Source organism: Marmota flaviventris, chromosome 14 (assembly GCF_047511675.1).
Source record: "Marmota flaviventris isolate mMarFla1 chromosome 14, mMarFla1.hap1, whole genome shotgun sequence".
In the NCBI taxonomy this organism is placed as follows: domain Eukaryota; kingdom Metazoa; phylum Chordata; class Mammalia; order Rodentia; family Sciuridae; genus Marmota; species Marmota flaviventris.
The window spans coordinates 15,055,012-15,072,580 of record NC_092511.1 but is presented as its reverse complement, the minus strand read 5'-3'; the positions used below and the strand labels follow the sequence as shown (position 1 = coordinate 15,072,580).

General features: G+C 39.2%; 1 protein-coding gene across 2 annotated transcripts in view; it reads left to right on the top strand.

Moving 5' to 3' along the window:
* Window positions 1-17,259, top strand: part of Ldah (lipid droplet associated hydrolase) — an 88,550-nt gene extending 71,291 nt beyond the window's left edge. Inside the window, exons 5-6 of one of the 2 annotated variants that reach the window (XR_011704313.1) lie at window positions 3,070-3,152; window positions 15,093-15,180. Coding sequence is in view for 1 of the 2 variants with exons in the window: in XM_027937866.2 (XP_027793667.1) it covers window positions 3,070-3,152; window positions 15,093-15,284 (275 nt within the window). In the remaining variant the exon portion in view is untranslated. Of the gene's footprint in view, window positions 1-3,069; window positions 3,153-15,092 lie in introns of both variants that reach the window. The other variant, XM_027937866.2, reaches the window with a different exon arrangement.
* The last annotated feature ends 310 nt before the right edge of the window (window positions 17,260-17,569 follow it).

Below are 17,569 nucleotides of genomic sequence, written 5' to 3'. Positions count from 1 at the left end.
ATAATTACAGAGTAACATTTTGCTCATGGTCAGAGTGTTTTGTGTTGAATTTCAAGCACCCAGAATTGCAATGAGGAACTTCTACCTAGGAGAAAAGGTGTACTATATAAGTCACTCTTGGACTAATTAGGACTGCTCCTAAGGTTCTTCTGTCACATATAAGAAAGTATTGTGCTTTCACTTCTTGTAATATGGGACTCAGCCCCTTGGTAACAAAAAGAAATCAGACCCACTATGTCTGCAGGGAAGGTAGGGGAATGAGTTATATCCACCTATCTTGGATAAATGGGGCCTTCACTGCAGATAAGTGTCTTTCTAACATTGTGTCAAAAATTGAGAATCTTAGCTGAGACTAGCCTATCTATGTCAAACTCAATGATAGCCACATTACACAGGAGAGCTGGAAAGTGGATTGCTGTACAGCAGGGCCTGCTGTTAACAGGAAAGAAGCTCATCATTCTGATTGCATCTATAAGGGAAAGCTTTCTACCTACCTGTGAATGAACAGGGTATCTCATATCCAGGGACAAGACCTGCACTCTCAAAATGAGACGGACATCATTATTCCAGGTACATGTATGAGTGCACGAATTGTGTGACTCTACTTCATGCTCAACCAGAGAAGTGAAAAATTCTGCTCCATTTGTGTACAATGAATTGAATATCTTTCTGCTGTCATGTATAACTGAATAGAACTAATAAAACAATTTCAAGGCTAGAAGAAGAACACAAGTAAATACTTTTCCTGAATAGATGCATTATAGATCTTGTATTTGCAGGAAGAATACCATTACCAGTTGGAAGGGAGGGAGGAGAGGGAGAAGAAAAGGGAGAACATGGATTCCATCAACTAGAAAGAACCACTATTATTATTTTATTGTTCATCATTTCATATATCTGTACCACATATCTGTCTTTTATTTACAATAGGATCATACTGTATCAGTTTGTAATCTGCTTTTTTCCAACTACTGTTATGCTTAAATATGTATTTGACATTATATATTCTTTAGCGTAATTTTTAGTAAGTTATGTGTTGAATTAATTGAGGGGGATGGACCATAATTTATTAACCTATTGTTTTATTTGGTTATTATCAATTCCTTGGATTATATTACAGTAATGTGGAGTACCGACTTTGGAAGTAGGACTTTAGAGTCTTGCATTACACATCCTTACTGTAAATCTGTGACTAAACAGCCTGTCTTGATTTAGATTAGGCCAAGGAAATGCAGACTATTTACCCCTATGTGTATTTATGCTAATATCACAGATGGACAAGAATGATTAAAATCTCACTTTAGGAATTATATAATGGCTATATTTAAGATGTTTAAATGGAGGAAGCAGCTTGCTATTATACACATGGGATAAAATAAATAAAAACTACTTAAGTGTAAATTCTCTAGGATAGGGATTATCTCTTTGCGTCTCCTGTACCTAAGACATAGTAAGTGCCCCATTGTGAACAAAGAAACTGGCTAACCCAATAATTAATATCATGTAGATGTTTTTAGGGTCACTGAGGGAATTAAAGAAGTTAATAAATTATTTCTTAAAAAAGTAATTTATTACTTTAGAAAAAGCAAAGACTTCTCTTTGAAAAAAAGCCAATTAATCACAAATACTTGCCTTCATTTGATAAAAATTATATCAAAGGAATTCTTGAGAATGATAAGAGAATGACAGGGAAGTCCTTAGCTAATAAGAAATTTCAGTGAATTTATGAGAGTGAGTGAGCAAGAGTAGGGAAGGCTGATGAAGCAAAGTATAGGGAACAAGCACTCACAGCCCTGCTGTCTAGTACAGAAGACACTGTCAAATGCAGCTGTTGAAGGTTAAATTAATTATAATTACGTTAGAAATTTAGTTCTTTGTCCCACTAGCCACATTTCAAGTGCAGCAGCCACATGTAATAAACAGCAGGTACAGAACATCTCTATCATTCATCATGTGAAATACACTGGTATAGCACTGGCTGAGAAGATGGTCTACCCAGTTACAAAAGAGCCTGTCCTCCCCCAAGTTGAGACTCAGAAGTTCAAGTGCGAGAAGGAAGATGAGCCTGAGAAGGCCTCTACAAACAGATTCATCACCAGTCACCCCAACCCTGCTGTCTTGCACAGCACACACATTGTCCAAATTAAAACTTCATTAGAAAGGACAAAAGATAAAAGTGAGGTGAAGAACCAATTATAGAACCGCAACAAAAGTTATGTATTAAAACAGGAAAGAGAAGAGCAAGTAAGTGAGAAAAATGAAAACCAAGAGGAAACACTTATCAATAATACAAGAAATTTCCCAGAACTGAAGTTTGCAGTGAATTGAAAATGACCCACGTCATGATACATCATCATAAAGATTGAGAATCTTTCATGACTGATATGCAGAAGGTCTTAAACACTTCAGAGTTGCACGCTCTCTTGCACACACACACGCAAATACCTTCAAAGGAAAGCGAATCAAACTGACACTGAACTTCTCATCAGTAATTGCAGATATTTAAAGACAGGAGAACAGATATCAAAGACATCTTGAAAGTGAGGGTTACTTTGCTTATTTTTCAACCAGTATAATGGAATGTATCCTCATTGAATACTCTTAGAGATCCTGTAAGTCTATCTTTTAAAATGAGCATTCTTTTTTAGTTTTTTTCCTTTTAAAAAAAATCACCATTTCATGTTAGTTATCATATGCAGTTTCCCTGGTGTACATGATTTATCTGTAACAATTTGTGCTTCTGGTCCTTAAATCACAATAGTGCAAATTGTCAGGTACAATTACATGTGTCTATTGTGATATCTAATATTAAACTGTTTGACAACTAAACTTTACTTTTAAGAATCCAAGCAGGGTTAAGAGAAGGTTCTTTGGAAGCATGTGCTCTTGTTTCCAGAGACTCTGCATGTTACTTGTCTCATGTGCCTCTCTTAGACTCATAAGTATGTCACATCAGATAGCACATTTGGTTTATAAAAAAGGGAGGTAGATGAATTGATTAAAATTAATTTGATATTTGTGTTGCTCTCCATATTCTAAGTGTTTGACTTTTTTATTTTATAAATGTAGCTAATGCTGCCTACCTTGGAGGCCAAGAAATGATGCAGGTGGTGAAGAGAGATGATGAAATCATAAAGGAACATTTATCTAAGGTAATTACTTTATGGCTGATCATGAAAGGTTAGAATTGGGAAGAATCTGCAAAACCTTGAGAGTTTGTAGATTCAGACAGAGTCCTACTTCTAGTTCAAGTTGATGTTATCCTTGAGAGTTGCACAGAGTAAGTAAAGCTGATTGCATAGTTATTTAAATATATTTTGCTACCTGCTTTTGTTGAATCTACTTTTATAATCAATATTTTTCTGTTTTAACAATGAACTGAGAAGTTTCAATAATATTTATGGAATAAGTGAGTTATGTTGAAGCATAATAAAACTGGAAAAAAAAACTAATGTGACATATCATCCAATGACCAGTAAGCCTGTCTTTCAGATTCTTCAGCACATTGCAGTAGATGGTCTCATTCTGGCACAAAGAATAGTTTTCTAAAATATTCACCATTTGCAAATTATTCCTGAAAATACTAGACTCTTGCACACATTTTGAAACACTAGTCTCTAAAACTAGAAGATCACCCTGGTTTAGAATATGTCTCAATATCCTTGAATGTGTGTGGCTGTATCACTACTATGGCAACATTTGTCTGTCTGTCCATCCTGAATAGAATACAGCTGCACTTTATTTTTGTATTGTCCACAGTGCTGAGGATCAAACCCAGGGCTTCGTGCAGGCTTAGCAAGTAAGTAACACCTGTAGCCCTGTAGCCCAGAGGTATGCTGTTTATGATAGCTATATACCACATGTGGTTTTTTGTGACTAGTCAGAGTTGAGATGTGCTGTAAGAGTAACAAACACATTGAATTTCAATACTTATTACTTGAAAAAAGAAAATATTTCATTAATATTTTATATGGATTACATGTTGAAATGATAATATTTTAGATATACTAGATTAAAATAAAATTCTATCCATTCCTTTATACTTTTTTAACACAGTTATTAGAAATCTTTTAAATTGCATATGTGCCTTGCTTTATCTTTTGTTGTCAGCACTAATCTAGAGCTTTACAGTTGGTGCCAAATAATGGCATCTGCTGGGAGCACTAAAATACTCTCTGCTGAATGGCCGTCTCTTATTTGGTCCAGACCCTGCAAGTCAAATTTTAGATACTCTGCTGAGTTTAGAGTCTCTTCATAAACAGAGATATTTGGCCTACACTTGCCTACAGTCTTAACCCATATTTCTTTAACCTCCTAATGTAATTTCCTAGAGCTAGAATGAAGATATTCTTTAAAAAATATTTTCAGAATAGTGAAAATATTCACTCATAGAGAAGACAATCTGGGTTTGTCTTATGGACATAGTGGTCATTGTATTTCTTAAGTAGCAGTTGTCTAGAGAGAGAAAGTTTGAACCAGAAGCAAGCCTTCACTAATCAAATGGAGAAGTTGGGGCCCTCAGGAGAACCCTATATAACTACTTCTAGTCATTGAGGAATGCAAAAGTATAAGAAAACAGTATTTTATTTTTCAGCTAAATTGTAAGTGAGCCTGCTTCAAAAATACATTTAAGTTCTCCTTGTTGGAAGTTCATAAAAACAATTCAACTCCCATTTAATAACAAGACTGGCAAATGCTCACTTCCAAACCTCACACTTGCCAAATGACTAGACCCATCCTGTGTCAGAGCTTGTCTTACCACCTGTGGAAGCCAGCTGCTATAAGATATTCATCAGTTCTGGATTCTGTTTGTATGTTGTGCTCAGAAAGAGGTCAAAGAAAGGTGCTAACTTATTCCTGTGTTAAGTTAAATCCATATGCATGTGTAATCATTCCCAGATAGAGGTCTGTTCATGGTAACTGTGTCAGGGATGTAAGTTTACTGAAACTGTTATGGGAGAAATACGGGGGTATAATGGTAGATGGCAGACATTTCAAGGTTAGTGCTAACACACAATACAGAAATACACTTTTCCAACTCCAGAGAATACTTTTGTTTCTAAGGCGGTGTTAAATGTATTTGTAGAATTTGGGGAAACGGCATTGTTTAGTTTAATGATTCACAACTACCTTGCAATTCATTAATTATGCTTTCTGCGAGCTAAATTTGAGCTCTCCACTCAAATAATATAATTCCAATTTCTGAGTGAAACTTGGTACAAAGACACAGGAAGTTTATTGCGATTTTTTTTTTGTTTCTGTAATGAAAAAGAGGAAGCATGCTGTAATTTAATATTGATAAAAGTCAAATCAACATAACATGTCCCGGTATGCTTGAGAAATAAGGAAAGTTAACAGGATGCATAGTTCCAGGAAGAGAGTAGGCATTGCCTCCTGCCTTCCAAACACCCTGATAATTAGTCAAACTTAAAAACCACCTCCTGAGATTTGAAATATCCCAATTTTAGGTATTCTGGTGAAAAGATATGCTATCCCATTTCCACCCAAACAAAGGCATTTAGGAACTTCATACGTATCCAGGGCTATCCAATGGGAAGAGGTTTTGAGCCACACATTGTTGCAAAAATCATTCCATATATCTCAGTTATTCAACTAAAAATAGTTTGGAAATATGTAACTTTGTGCCACATAGCCAGAAAGCCACAGGAAAGTTAGAAAGGTACAGTGTCTCTACTGTATCATGCAGGTGGCTTTCTGATTCTTTCTCCTCCTTCAATAGAAAACTGGCATGACATAATCAGCGGGCATTGGTTATAAATTCAAATTTTGCAACACTGGATTTTTATTGTCCTCATGAAGAGGGATTTTTATATTCTTGAGAAAAACTGGCCTTTTTAATTCCAAAAAAATCTACTGAGCCGATTTTCTTCCTTCTAAGGTCTACATACTTTATACCCATTATTGGACAGTTTTGTTTATTTGCAGTGCTTCAGTGCTCAATACTTACTTTCCTTTCCTGAAGCCAATATATCATACTTATAGTTGTTTCCAGAAGAGTATACCATGATTTATGGCGTCATGGATTGTTATGTATTCACCTGACTAAATCCTGCTTGTACTTTAAAACTTGGTTCCACATGGGGAGGGGAAAAATAGAAGTCCATTAAATTAGACAAAGGGAAACAAAGGGGAGGGAGGAAGAGGGGGATTAGAAAAGCCAGTAGAATTAATTGAACATAACCTTCCTCTTCTTGTATATGATAGACGACTAGAGTAACTCCACATCACGTATAACCACAAGAATAGGATTCTAACTAGAATAAGTTATATTCCATGTATGTACAGTATGCCAAAGTACACTCTACTGTCATGTATATCTAAAAAGAACAAATAATAATCATAATAAATAACTTGGCTACATTGTCATCTCCAAGAGGCCTTCCCCAGCCCTGGTTTTGGTAAGATGGTCTTCCCTTTGACTCTCTTGGCTGCATATATAAATTGATAATATTGCATTTGTCAGACAGTATTTAAATGGTCCTCTGTCTTTCACCTTGAGGTTAGGAACTGTATTATCCTGATTTGGGGATTCCCCTGGGACCCAGCACAATTCATAGTACTTGATTTTAAAAAAATCAATAAATATATGCTACATAGATGGATGGTGTGAGACATCGATTGGGAATCCTTTGGAGTATAGATTCTAAAATTTTTTGTAACAATGATCTCTTTGGCTCTCTCACATAAAATATGTGAACCTCTTCTAAGAATAATGTTTTTAAGGACATAAAATAAATACAGGAGATTACAAAAGAAGACAATTATACCAAAATATAATTATCAAAATATTTTAAAAACGGATCTGTGATATAGTAATGTGTGCATATTTATTAACACATTGAATAACAAAATATAATAGAATTGCTGTGGCAAATTTGTACTGAAAAGTTTAATTAAATTCTTAGTTATCTACAAGTTTACTGTGATTTTAAAGTATCCAAAATTTTTATAGGTTACTAAATATAGGCATTACTAATACCAGTTTGTTGCTTCTATTTGTAACTAAGGGAAATGCCAAATGGTAAAGTTTAATTAAAATTAAGATATAATTTTTCCTCAAGTTTACATGATCCTGACCCACAAGTCATGGACATACATAGGTCTGTAGACCCCAGGTGAAGAAGCCCTGCATTGGTTAGGTGGCATGACATGGTGACTTGGCACTGGTCTGAGAATAAGGCATGATGTACTGCACTAAAGAGATCAAGTTGTTGGGGAGCCATTGGAGGGTCCAAGCAAGGAGGTAACAACAGGGTAATATTCTGAATATTTGACAACTACATGACATAGCCTCTTACCAATCAGAAATGTATCAGCTATGAACAGCCAGTGCATATTAGTTAGCCCTCAGGATGTGGTGAGATGAACAAATGAGAAAGAGTATTTGGGGGAAAACGTGTGGCAGAATATTGGGAAATAATGAAATTGGAGGTGGGAAGACTATTTACAAGGCTTTTACAAGAATGAAGGCAGTGAGTTTAGGGATATAAAGATTTAGGAGGTAGAATCAATGTCACTTAATTAAAACAGAATGTGACAGAGGAATCTAAGATTATTTCTCTGTGTCTGGATTGGGCAATAACGAAGGAACACAGAAGAAGCAGCCCCAAGTTGTGGGAGGTGGTTGAGAGTAATTAACTTGGTGCTTGGGTTTGAGATCATGGTCCAGCCAAGTGAATACATGTCTGCAGATAGCTGGATATATGGAATGAAGCTTAAAAGAGGAGCCTGGGCTGGATTTAGATTTGGACATGTTAGGCCTTTAGATGAAGCCATGAGCATGGAGAGTGGCAACCTATGGAAATGTGCATTGCAGGGAGAGACAAGATCAAAAGACTGATCCTTGGGGAACCCAACATATGGATTGGGGGTAAGAGGAGCCAACGAATAAGATGGGAATGGAGGGGGAAGGAACATAGATGAGAACCAAGATGGAATAAACCAAGGGAAGAGAATCAACTGTACATTTTCACCACTCTAATCCCCATGTGTCTGAGAGCCTCTGGGGCCTACTCTGCTTTATAAGGCACCCAGTGTGTCCAAGACAACTAGGAGGTCAGCATTCCCTTGTTCTGTCATTGTTTTAAACCAAAAGGGATACATGTCTCCTTCCTAGAAAAGTGCATTATTAGTATTTAGTCATAAACTTAAAGTTTTCATTTAGAACTCACTTAGGAGGGAAATTCTGAACTGCCGTGACCATCTTTGGCCCAGGCTTATGGAAACAGCTGGTGTGTGCTACTTCCAGACTGAATCTGAGCATCACTATCACTGCATAGGAGTCTGAAATTTTTCTTCAAGAGGACACATGGGGTGTAGCTTTTACATGAAGGTGAGAAGAGGTGGAGGGGCTACCTTCAAGGAAGTGCGGCCCCTACCCCAGAGTGCCAAACCAGAGCCACAGTGTAGCCTGGGAAAGGGTAAAGTGTCCTCAGAAACAGGAGCCCTCTATAGTGGTTCTCTCCCCATCCTCCTTACCCAGAGGTGCATGCTGCCTTTGGGAAGAACTAGCATGCCATTGCTTACAGAATGGCCATGCAAATCCTTCTGACATGCACGTGTCCTGCTTGGTGGAGCATAGGAAGTGTTCCGTGGACCCGCTAACCAGGACTGCCTTTCCGCCAAGCCTTAGTCTGAAACAGATTGTGTTAGTTCTGCCTGTTTAATTTGAAGCCTGTCCAGAATGTTATAATCATCCTGGAAGCAGATAGGTTTGTTTTTATCTTGATCATTTTGACCTTGAGAGCTTCATTTGAGACATACCCTTGAGCACTCCGGGGAGCCTGCTTGAAAGGAGGTAAGTGTGTTGGAGAGCAGAGTCCATGAGAGTCCTCAGTGCCACAACCTAGACTCAAACTCCAGCTCTGCCACTTAGTAATGAGAGCTTGCTTAAGTTACTGAACCTCACTGTCCCTCATTTTTCCATCAATAAAATCATTTAATACTGTAATTCAGACTTAGTATCTGGCACATAATAAGTACTTAATGAATGTTTGTTATTTTCTATTAAGATATAGCCTGTGTATACCTATGAGTACTTTAGAAAAAGACTAGTTGCTGAACTTTTCCTTCCCATACATACTCCCTTCCCAGATATTTTCATTGTGTAATGAAAGATGTGAGTGATGTTAAGAATTGGCCAAGAGACCCTGGAATGCCCAGTCCCATTCTGTTTCGTAGCCACTGCTCCCACTTCAATACCTAAGGGAGCTGTCTACAGGAACCTTGACAAGAAGAAACACAGTAGCACTCAGCCCAGTACCCCAATGCAGAGAACTTGATGAGCTGAACTGAGTGATTTCTCAGTTAGTTAAGTAGAACATTCCAGCACATCTACCACTTTCCTGAGGCATATAACCAGTGAGGAACAGAAATACAGGAGGATTCATTTTTGACTCCCAATACTTTGTACTCATTTGCCTCAGCAGAGGTGAGTAGACACCTTGGATCAGCTTTAGTCTCAGGTAAGGATATGGTAAAGCTAATATCACTAAGTGGCTTCATGACTTCCTTGACAAGGGGAAGTGATTTCTATACACAGTAGCCAAACAAGAAGGAAAGAGCCTCACACTGCATGCCTTTGGAAATGTGGAGAAGGTGGGAATGGCATCATTTCCCTCGACCTCTCAAAGTCAAGCAGAGGAGACAGAGCTCCTCACTGAGCATCTGTGTCATCCTCTGGCCACCAGAGCCACCACAAGGTGGTCCAGGCAGGACCCTAATGGGACCAGGGTCCTGCTCCTTTGACACCTCTGTTCCCCTGTTCCCTAGTGCCTGCAGAGGGAAGCAGGCTTCCATGACTGGGAAGGGTTATGTTTTCCCCTCTCTCTTCTTTGAGATTTTAATTCTTATTTTCTCAAAAATGGTAACTGAATCAGGTAGGGATAAAAAGGAAGAAAGAAAATTAGTTAAATTGAAAATTAAATGTCCTTAATAATTTTCCTTTCTTGTTCAGAAAGACCACAGTGAAATTGTAAAGCATTATAGCTACTTGTGTCCCTGAAGAAGTAAGAAGAAATAAAGGAGATGCTTGTGCTATAGAATAGGTTTCATTTAATGTCACAAGGTCAAGGCCTGATTGTCTTGTGCTCTGGTGGGAAGTGGAAGCAGAAGCCTGCTGCCATCATCCAGCCTATTCTCTCTACACTGGAAAACCTAGAGTCAGTACCTTCCAGCCTGGAAAGCTGGAAGGGATGAAAACAGGGAGTGAAGGCAGGACAGAGATCTAGCTTGGAAATAGGGGTCTGCCTTAGTTTGGGCCTAGAAGTTCCTCCAAACCCCATGTGTTAAAGGCTTGGTGCTATTAGGAGGTGACAGAACTTTAAATAAAAGATGGGGCCTACCAGGAGGTCTTAGATCATGGGGTGGTATGCCCTCCCAGAGAATCGTGAGAATCTAGCCCCTTCCTATCTCTTCACTTCCCAGCTGCCATGAGGTGGTCAGCTTCCTTTACCACATGATCCCTGCCATGATATGCTGCATATCACAGGCCCAAAGCAACAAGACCAATTGATGGTGGACTAGAAACTGTCAGCCACAATAAACCTTTTCTCTTTATAAGTTGGTTATCTTGGGTTTTGTTACAGTGATAGGAAGCTGACTAACATAGGCCTCCTGATATGTGTCCATGCCTTGGTAAGCAACTGGCTGCTTTGTATTTGACCTTTTGCTTCTTTAAAAAACAAACAAAAAGCTTGGTCTTGTGGGAGCTATTCCAGAGAAGGAAAGTAAAAGCGGAGAAGGTAGAATAAAATCCTTTTTCTTGACCTCTCAAAGTCAGAGAAAGGAGACCACGCTTCTCACTGAGCATCTGCAACATCCTCTGATCACTTTTGCCAGAGCCAACCAGCTGTTTGTCCCACCCTACACATGATAGCTCAAGACACTCTAAAGAAATCAACACATGACCCTAGCAGCAGCCTGCTAACTCAGCACCCTGGGAGCTACAGATCCCTGTAGTGTGCCAGAAAGGGTGTCTTATGCAGCCCAGGCAAGCAGTTGCCCCAGCTGCCACCAGAGTGAGAAGTAACACACCCTAGGTGCAGGTGCCTTCCTACACTTTGGAAGATTTGCAACCAAAGATACCCAATTGACACTGTACCTGGGTGCAAGATCTTACTTACAAGGAAATGTAGGTTTTATTTTTTAAATAGATTTAAAGAATCTACTCCATGAGCCGAGTCTTAGTGACAGTATGAGGACACGGAATGTACTCTCTGTTTATTAAGTTGATGACTTATCTTCCATTCAATCTCTTTCTTCATAATTTCTGGAAATACACACACACACACACACACACACACTTTTGCTTTAGGTTTAGAAAATATTTAATATCTGTTTTTCTGAGCCTGCCTTATGTCAAAAGTAGCTTATCAGAAGAAAACATATTTTCTCAAAGACTAATTGAAAATCATGATACAGTTCCCACTGTGGAGCAGAATGTAAACAGATTCCCTGCCCCACCCCACCAGCACACAGTCTGTGTCTGGAAGTTCCCTTTGTCCTCATCTGTCATGCAGCCACTCTTTAATAGTGCCTACTGTGTGTAAACTTCTTCCTGTGTTTAGTCTCCTGATCTCACCACTAGCCCACAAGGTAGCTGTTTTAATCCCCACTTTACAGATGAACAAAAGGACAGGTAGGCTGAGCAACTAGTTCAAGTTCACAGTGCTAATTAATGCAGAACCAAGGTTCCAGTCTGGGTGGGTATGGCCCCAGCCCAGGTCTTAACACTGCACCGGCCCACCATGCCCTCTCCCTGTCCCACATAATGACTGACTAGTTTCACAAATCACTCTACCCTAGTGTAAATAAAATTATCTCACTGTACTGTGATATAAGAGCATTATGAGCAGTCCTTTCACTCCAGAAATGCCACTTCCCACTCTGCTCCAATCTATGCTGAATCATGGAACAAACTGCCAAAGACTGAAGGAGTGAAGCTCAGTTTATGCCAAATTTGGCTACATGGTGAATTATGATCTACAAAGCTTCTAAAATTCAGTTTATCCACAAGGTTAAAAAAAGAAAAAAAAATGTGTTCACACACACACACTTATTAAACTTTGAAAAACTATCCTTTTATTGGACTTGCCATTCCTATAAGAACTATAGCCCCATTAGCCTGTTGAACAGAGAGAGATTTTGGTGTGACTTTTTTCATTGTTAATATGTTAAGATGTTAATATGTCATTGAATGGATTTCATTAGTTACTAGCCAAATCATACTATGGTTTCTAATATTTCTTTGTTCTATTAGTATTAAATTCTCTATTAGTAACGCATGAAAGTCAGTAACTCCAAGTACGTATTCAAGGTTTTGCTGACTTCCTTGGGGCAGAATTCCTTTTTCCTGCTTTGTCCCTGCCTGTTGTCTGCCTGCTGTGTTGGAGGGCCCATTGGTACAGACCTGTTCTCTCTCCTGGTCTTTGAGCTTCTGTGTCCCTCACTTCTAAATTTCAGCCACTTAGCCCAGTACCAAATGTGGAATGAGTCATTTTTGTGAAACTTTTGATCTGTCATCTTTAGCAATTCACTGACCAAAAGTTCATAGACCAAAATAAACAAACAAAAACAAAACCTGAGAGGGAAAAAATGTTGCTTCTACATGGCAAGAGGTTAGCAACTTACAGGAGGAGAAGGAGGCGTTAAAGGAAAATACATCTAAGAGCTCAGAGACTGTAGTAACCATAATTTCACTTTCCTGTAGAAAACACAAGAAGAACAGCAAAAGTACAGTCCTGGGAAACCAAAATCTAGAAGAACTGAGAAAATTAAATTTTGTGTTAGTAGAAAAAAATTACTTAACATGACAACAACTTGGGAACAAATCTCTATTTCAATAATATGTATTTTATCAACTCTCATGAGTATTGAAACAAATGCTAAGGAGAAATAAACCATAGGAAATAATTAATGTTCTAAACCTTTGAATATAAATATCCTGCTAATAGTCTAAGATTCTTAGTTAACAATTGCCGTATTTTTATAGCAGTTATTACCCTGTGACTTGTGGCACCATGACACTCAGTGCCCACGGAAAGGAGCTACACAGGTGTTGAGAAGACTTAAAGGACAGGTAGATGGGTTTGCTCCTGTCAGCAATTATTACCCTCATTAGTTTTCATAGCCAGTTCAGGACCTCCCAGTCTTCAGGCTTTGTGTTTTATAACCCAACTTTATAGCTCATTCATTGCTTGAACTTGAGCAAGTTAATCCCACTAAGCCTCAGTTTCCTTTTCTGTAAAATAGGGATAAGATACCACCCTCAGAGCACTGTTGAAAGGGTGCAAAGAGGTAATATAAGGAAAGCACGCAGCGCAGGGTCTGTGTATCAGCCTCAGTTTCCACAGCTGTTCATGTTTAAATGCCTGTAGGGTAACCGTGTGCACTCTTAGCCACTGTGTCCTGGTATCCAGTTCGTTCCCTTCCCTTCTGCTTCACCTGTCCTTCCCCATCCCCCACCACTGCCTCCACACACTCCATACTTTTTCATTTTCCTGTTTAGGGTTACAGTGCAGAGTTGCTGGGCAGATCTATGGCTCATGATTTATAATCTATAAGGAACAGGAAGTATCTCGAGCCAGTGTTTTTAAAGGCATTAGATAACCACGTGTTTTACTTGTAAGCCAAGATTTTCATAGAGAGCCCTTCAGTGAATTTAGCCTGAAGAACTTTTGAAACAAAACAAATTTTTAAAAACCTTAACCCCTCCATCAATTAGGGATTTAACTAAACAGAGCCCACTCTAAACAGTTACCAGCCGTGGAGAATTGAGAAGGGAATTCAGGTGAACATAGGGGAGTCTAGAATCTTCACTATTACCTGTATTAAACACTGACAACACTTTTCGTAACCTGCCATGGACACTATGGGCCCCATGGATGTAGTTTGTTTCTTGATACCCTGAGGTGTGGGTGTAGGGTCCCTATAATCCATGCTGATAACCCCACTCAACTACATAGCACCCTATGCAAGAGAGAAGGGCTGATGGCTCATCAAGCTGTATCTTGTTGGGAATAGTTCAAGTTTTAATTGTCTCACTGAAAATATTAGCTTCTTCATGGAAATTGTCCCCAAAATGCCAATTAGAAAGCAACAGGAGGTGTAGAGTGATGTTCTTGTCAAGGGAACTTTGTGAAGAGAGGTCTTTTCTACCTTGCTTTCCTCTGGCTTCCTCTTCCATCTTACAGTTTTTATAGGACTCTCCCGCAAAGCATGTACTAGTGGGAGGGTCCCAGTGTGGCTTTTTCCATACTCGGCATCTTCATTCAAAGGCATGCACCAGAGCACACCTGCTCGGCACCAACCCACGTCTGGACTTTTAGACTTCACAGTGTCATGCTCTGGGGATACGCTGAACAATCCTGCATGTGACTACCATGTATGCTGTTTCCTGAATATAGTTTTCAAGACTTCCTGGTAGTAAATGTAGAAGGTGATCTAGAGAGAACCTGAAGTTTTTAGCCATGTTGGTAGGTGGACAGCTTGTACTTTTAGCAGTTTTTCAAGATGAAGCTATAACAGAGTGATTGCTGAGAGATCCTGGGAAATGTATGCTTCCATGACTAGCCACAGTAGTGGCAACTCTAGAACAATAAGAATGAGCTCTTAGAGCTATTGGAAGCCAGGAGGAAGCACCAGGCAACTGCTCGGCTCTCCTATTCTCCAGGAAGCAAAAGAAATTCATATCCTGCCAATTGACAGGGGAAAACAAGTTTTCTTTTTAGGGGTTTTTGGATTGCACAGAACTGGTTAAAGTGAGAGTGGGAATAGTAAATTAAGTGGTAAATGTATAAGCCACAGGTCCTCTGCAGCATTCAAAACTGGAGCCCAAGTGACAACCAGAAAAATCTCTGTGAAGGGATTCAAAGTAAGTCTGCTCCTTAAGACTTGGTTGCTAATAATTTACCCTCTGGAATACTACAAAATGAGTGAAGACCAGCACTTCCATAAAAGCAGCCTCACATGTCCCATATTCAGATTAGGGTTGATAGAGTAAAACTGTCCTGTGTCACATCTGTGTTGGGTAGAAAAGTTTTTCTAACACTGGATGCTATCTTGTCTTTCAGCTTACATTTTACTATGGTGCCACAGATCGCTGGTGTCCAAAAAAGTACTATGAAGACATCAAGAAAGATTTTCCAGAAGGAGATATTCGACTCTGTGAGAAAAAAATACCTCATGCTTTTATCCTCCATTTTAGCCAGGAAATAGCTGACATGGTTGCTAACTGGCTGAAAGATAATCTGTTCAAAATATAAACACTATGCAGGAAACAAGCACCTACAGCCAGATCATGGAGGCAGTAGATTAACTATGCTTAAAAGATTAAATATTACTTTTGATCTTTAATGTTAGAAAGAAAAAAGTGAGAACTTCTTGGCTTAAAAACTCCCAGCTCCCTGTCTAAAAGCTGAAGTGAACACGTGGTGAATCATTCCATAGCATCAATGGCACACTTTCCAAGACTCTGGAACACCGTGATCCACACAAGGACTCCCCTTTGCTTAAGAGTCCAGTGGCACCATGTGATGTATTTTAGTCAACGGGATTCTTGCAGACAAAAGAAAAATCTAAATTTAGGTGACTTTAATTAAGTTACCTTGTAGAACAGGTTTTTCTGGAGGAAATTATGAAATACTTAAATGAAAATGTAAGAGATATACTGAAATGAAAATAAATAAGTAATTGTGAGAATATAGAAGAGACCAGTGAATATGAAGAGTGTGGTCAGTTATGTGAAGTGTACGAGTTCACAACAAGGATGCAGGAAGTGATGAGCAGTGGATATTGGCAGTGAACATGGATGGAAGGTGAGAGTGAGTCCAGTCTACCTTAGCACAAGTCTCACCTGAGATCATTAGGGTGACATCGTGATCTGCCTGCATTAGACCAAGAATAAAGTTCACCACAGTATTCTGGTCAACTAAACAGATGAAAAGTCGTTGAAGAATCCCAACTCTGCCTCTTGTCACAGGGCAGCCAGCAAGCCGTGTATGGAGCCTTAACTTTCCAGGTGATGGTCCCCCTGCAGTCCCCTCACCTCCTAAGCCAGCAAGGGGAGGCTCTGGACAGTCCCAGTCAGATCTGTATGGGCCCATGTGCAGTTGCTCCTTCTATGTTGAAGACCAACAGTGAGCCAAGTACTTCGCTAGCCCTTGGTGAGAATAAGGGTCTTAACTACTGTGCATTCTTGTGAAAATCTCCTAGTAAATAATTTGGGGGAAGGCATTTTAAAATTCTGAGTACAGGGCTGGGGATGTGGCTCAAGTGGTAGCGCGCTCGCCTGGCATGCGTGCGGCCCGGGTTTGATCCTCAGCACCACATACAAAGATGTTGTGTCCGCCGAAAACTAATAAATAAATAAATAAATATTAAAAAAGAAAAAAAATTCTGAGTACAGTATTAGCATAAATTGGTTCTCCATTTGCATTAACATTATTTGTTGGGAATAGGTTATTTTGCTAACAAACCAAAGTAAGCCATTAAATTATGTGATTTCAACTTTTCTGGACACATGGAGGTCTAGTAGAGAGAAGCAGGTTCTCTGGCTGAGAACTGTATCCTGAGACCTTAGGAGCCAAGAAGTCCCACAGTTGCAGTGACAGTTGATGACCAATCAGAAACATTCCAGTTTTCTTCTAAAGGAAAGCCCTCTGGGCATTATTATGCTTTAAGGACAATGAGATAACTCTCCTTCCTCTCAATACCTAAGGCCCCCTAATAAAAGATCCAGCTCCAGTGTGCTGCCAGCCCTGTGGTGTGTGTTGAATGAGTTACTGTCCTTTGGCCTGGCTTCTGCATCAGAGCAAATGGAGCAAATGATGCAGAGGGGGAAAGCCAAGCTCCACACAAGGAGTGTTATTACTTCAAGAAGAAGAGCCCTTAGATACACCTGCTGTGGGCACAGGGCTCCACACAAGTCCTCATCAGCATCTGCATGGGGCCTTCTGGAAAGCTGACATTAGAAGCTTGGACTTGTGGCTCTGAGTCCTATATACAGTAGGTCCCTAATAGCACTAAATCACTCACATAAACAAGAACTGGTAAATCAGACCTACTGTATTAAAAAGTAACATCCACACCTTTTTTAAAAAATACTCTGTATTTCAGACGTCTGCTCATACAAAATTGTATAATTTTTAATTTTTAGAGCTTAGAGAGATATGGGCTCTTAATTCCTGCTTATCATCTAAACACCAGTGAATTTGCAAAATAAATGTTTTTGTGATCTTGTCTGGCCTGATTTCTGTGTTGGGGGGAGAGTATACAGTTTAAGAAGTTTGCCCAAGTTACATTGGGATTGAAGTCTCACTATTAAAGTAAAAAACCACTTTCTTGTTACTTCTTTTAAAGAAGGAAGAATCGGATTCCAGGGGATTATAAAGTCCACTTTCTTTCATTAGGAATTACATAGAAGACAAAAATCAATGAACAGTGGATGTAATCCACTTTTTAGAAGTTCTGCCTATATGTTTCAGGCAGCCACAAGGATGGTCTTTGTCAAAGATTTACCATCTGCCAGGTGTGTTGGTGCAAATCTGTA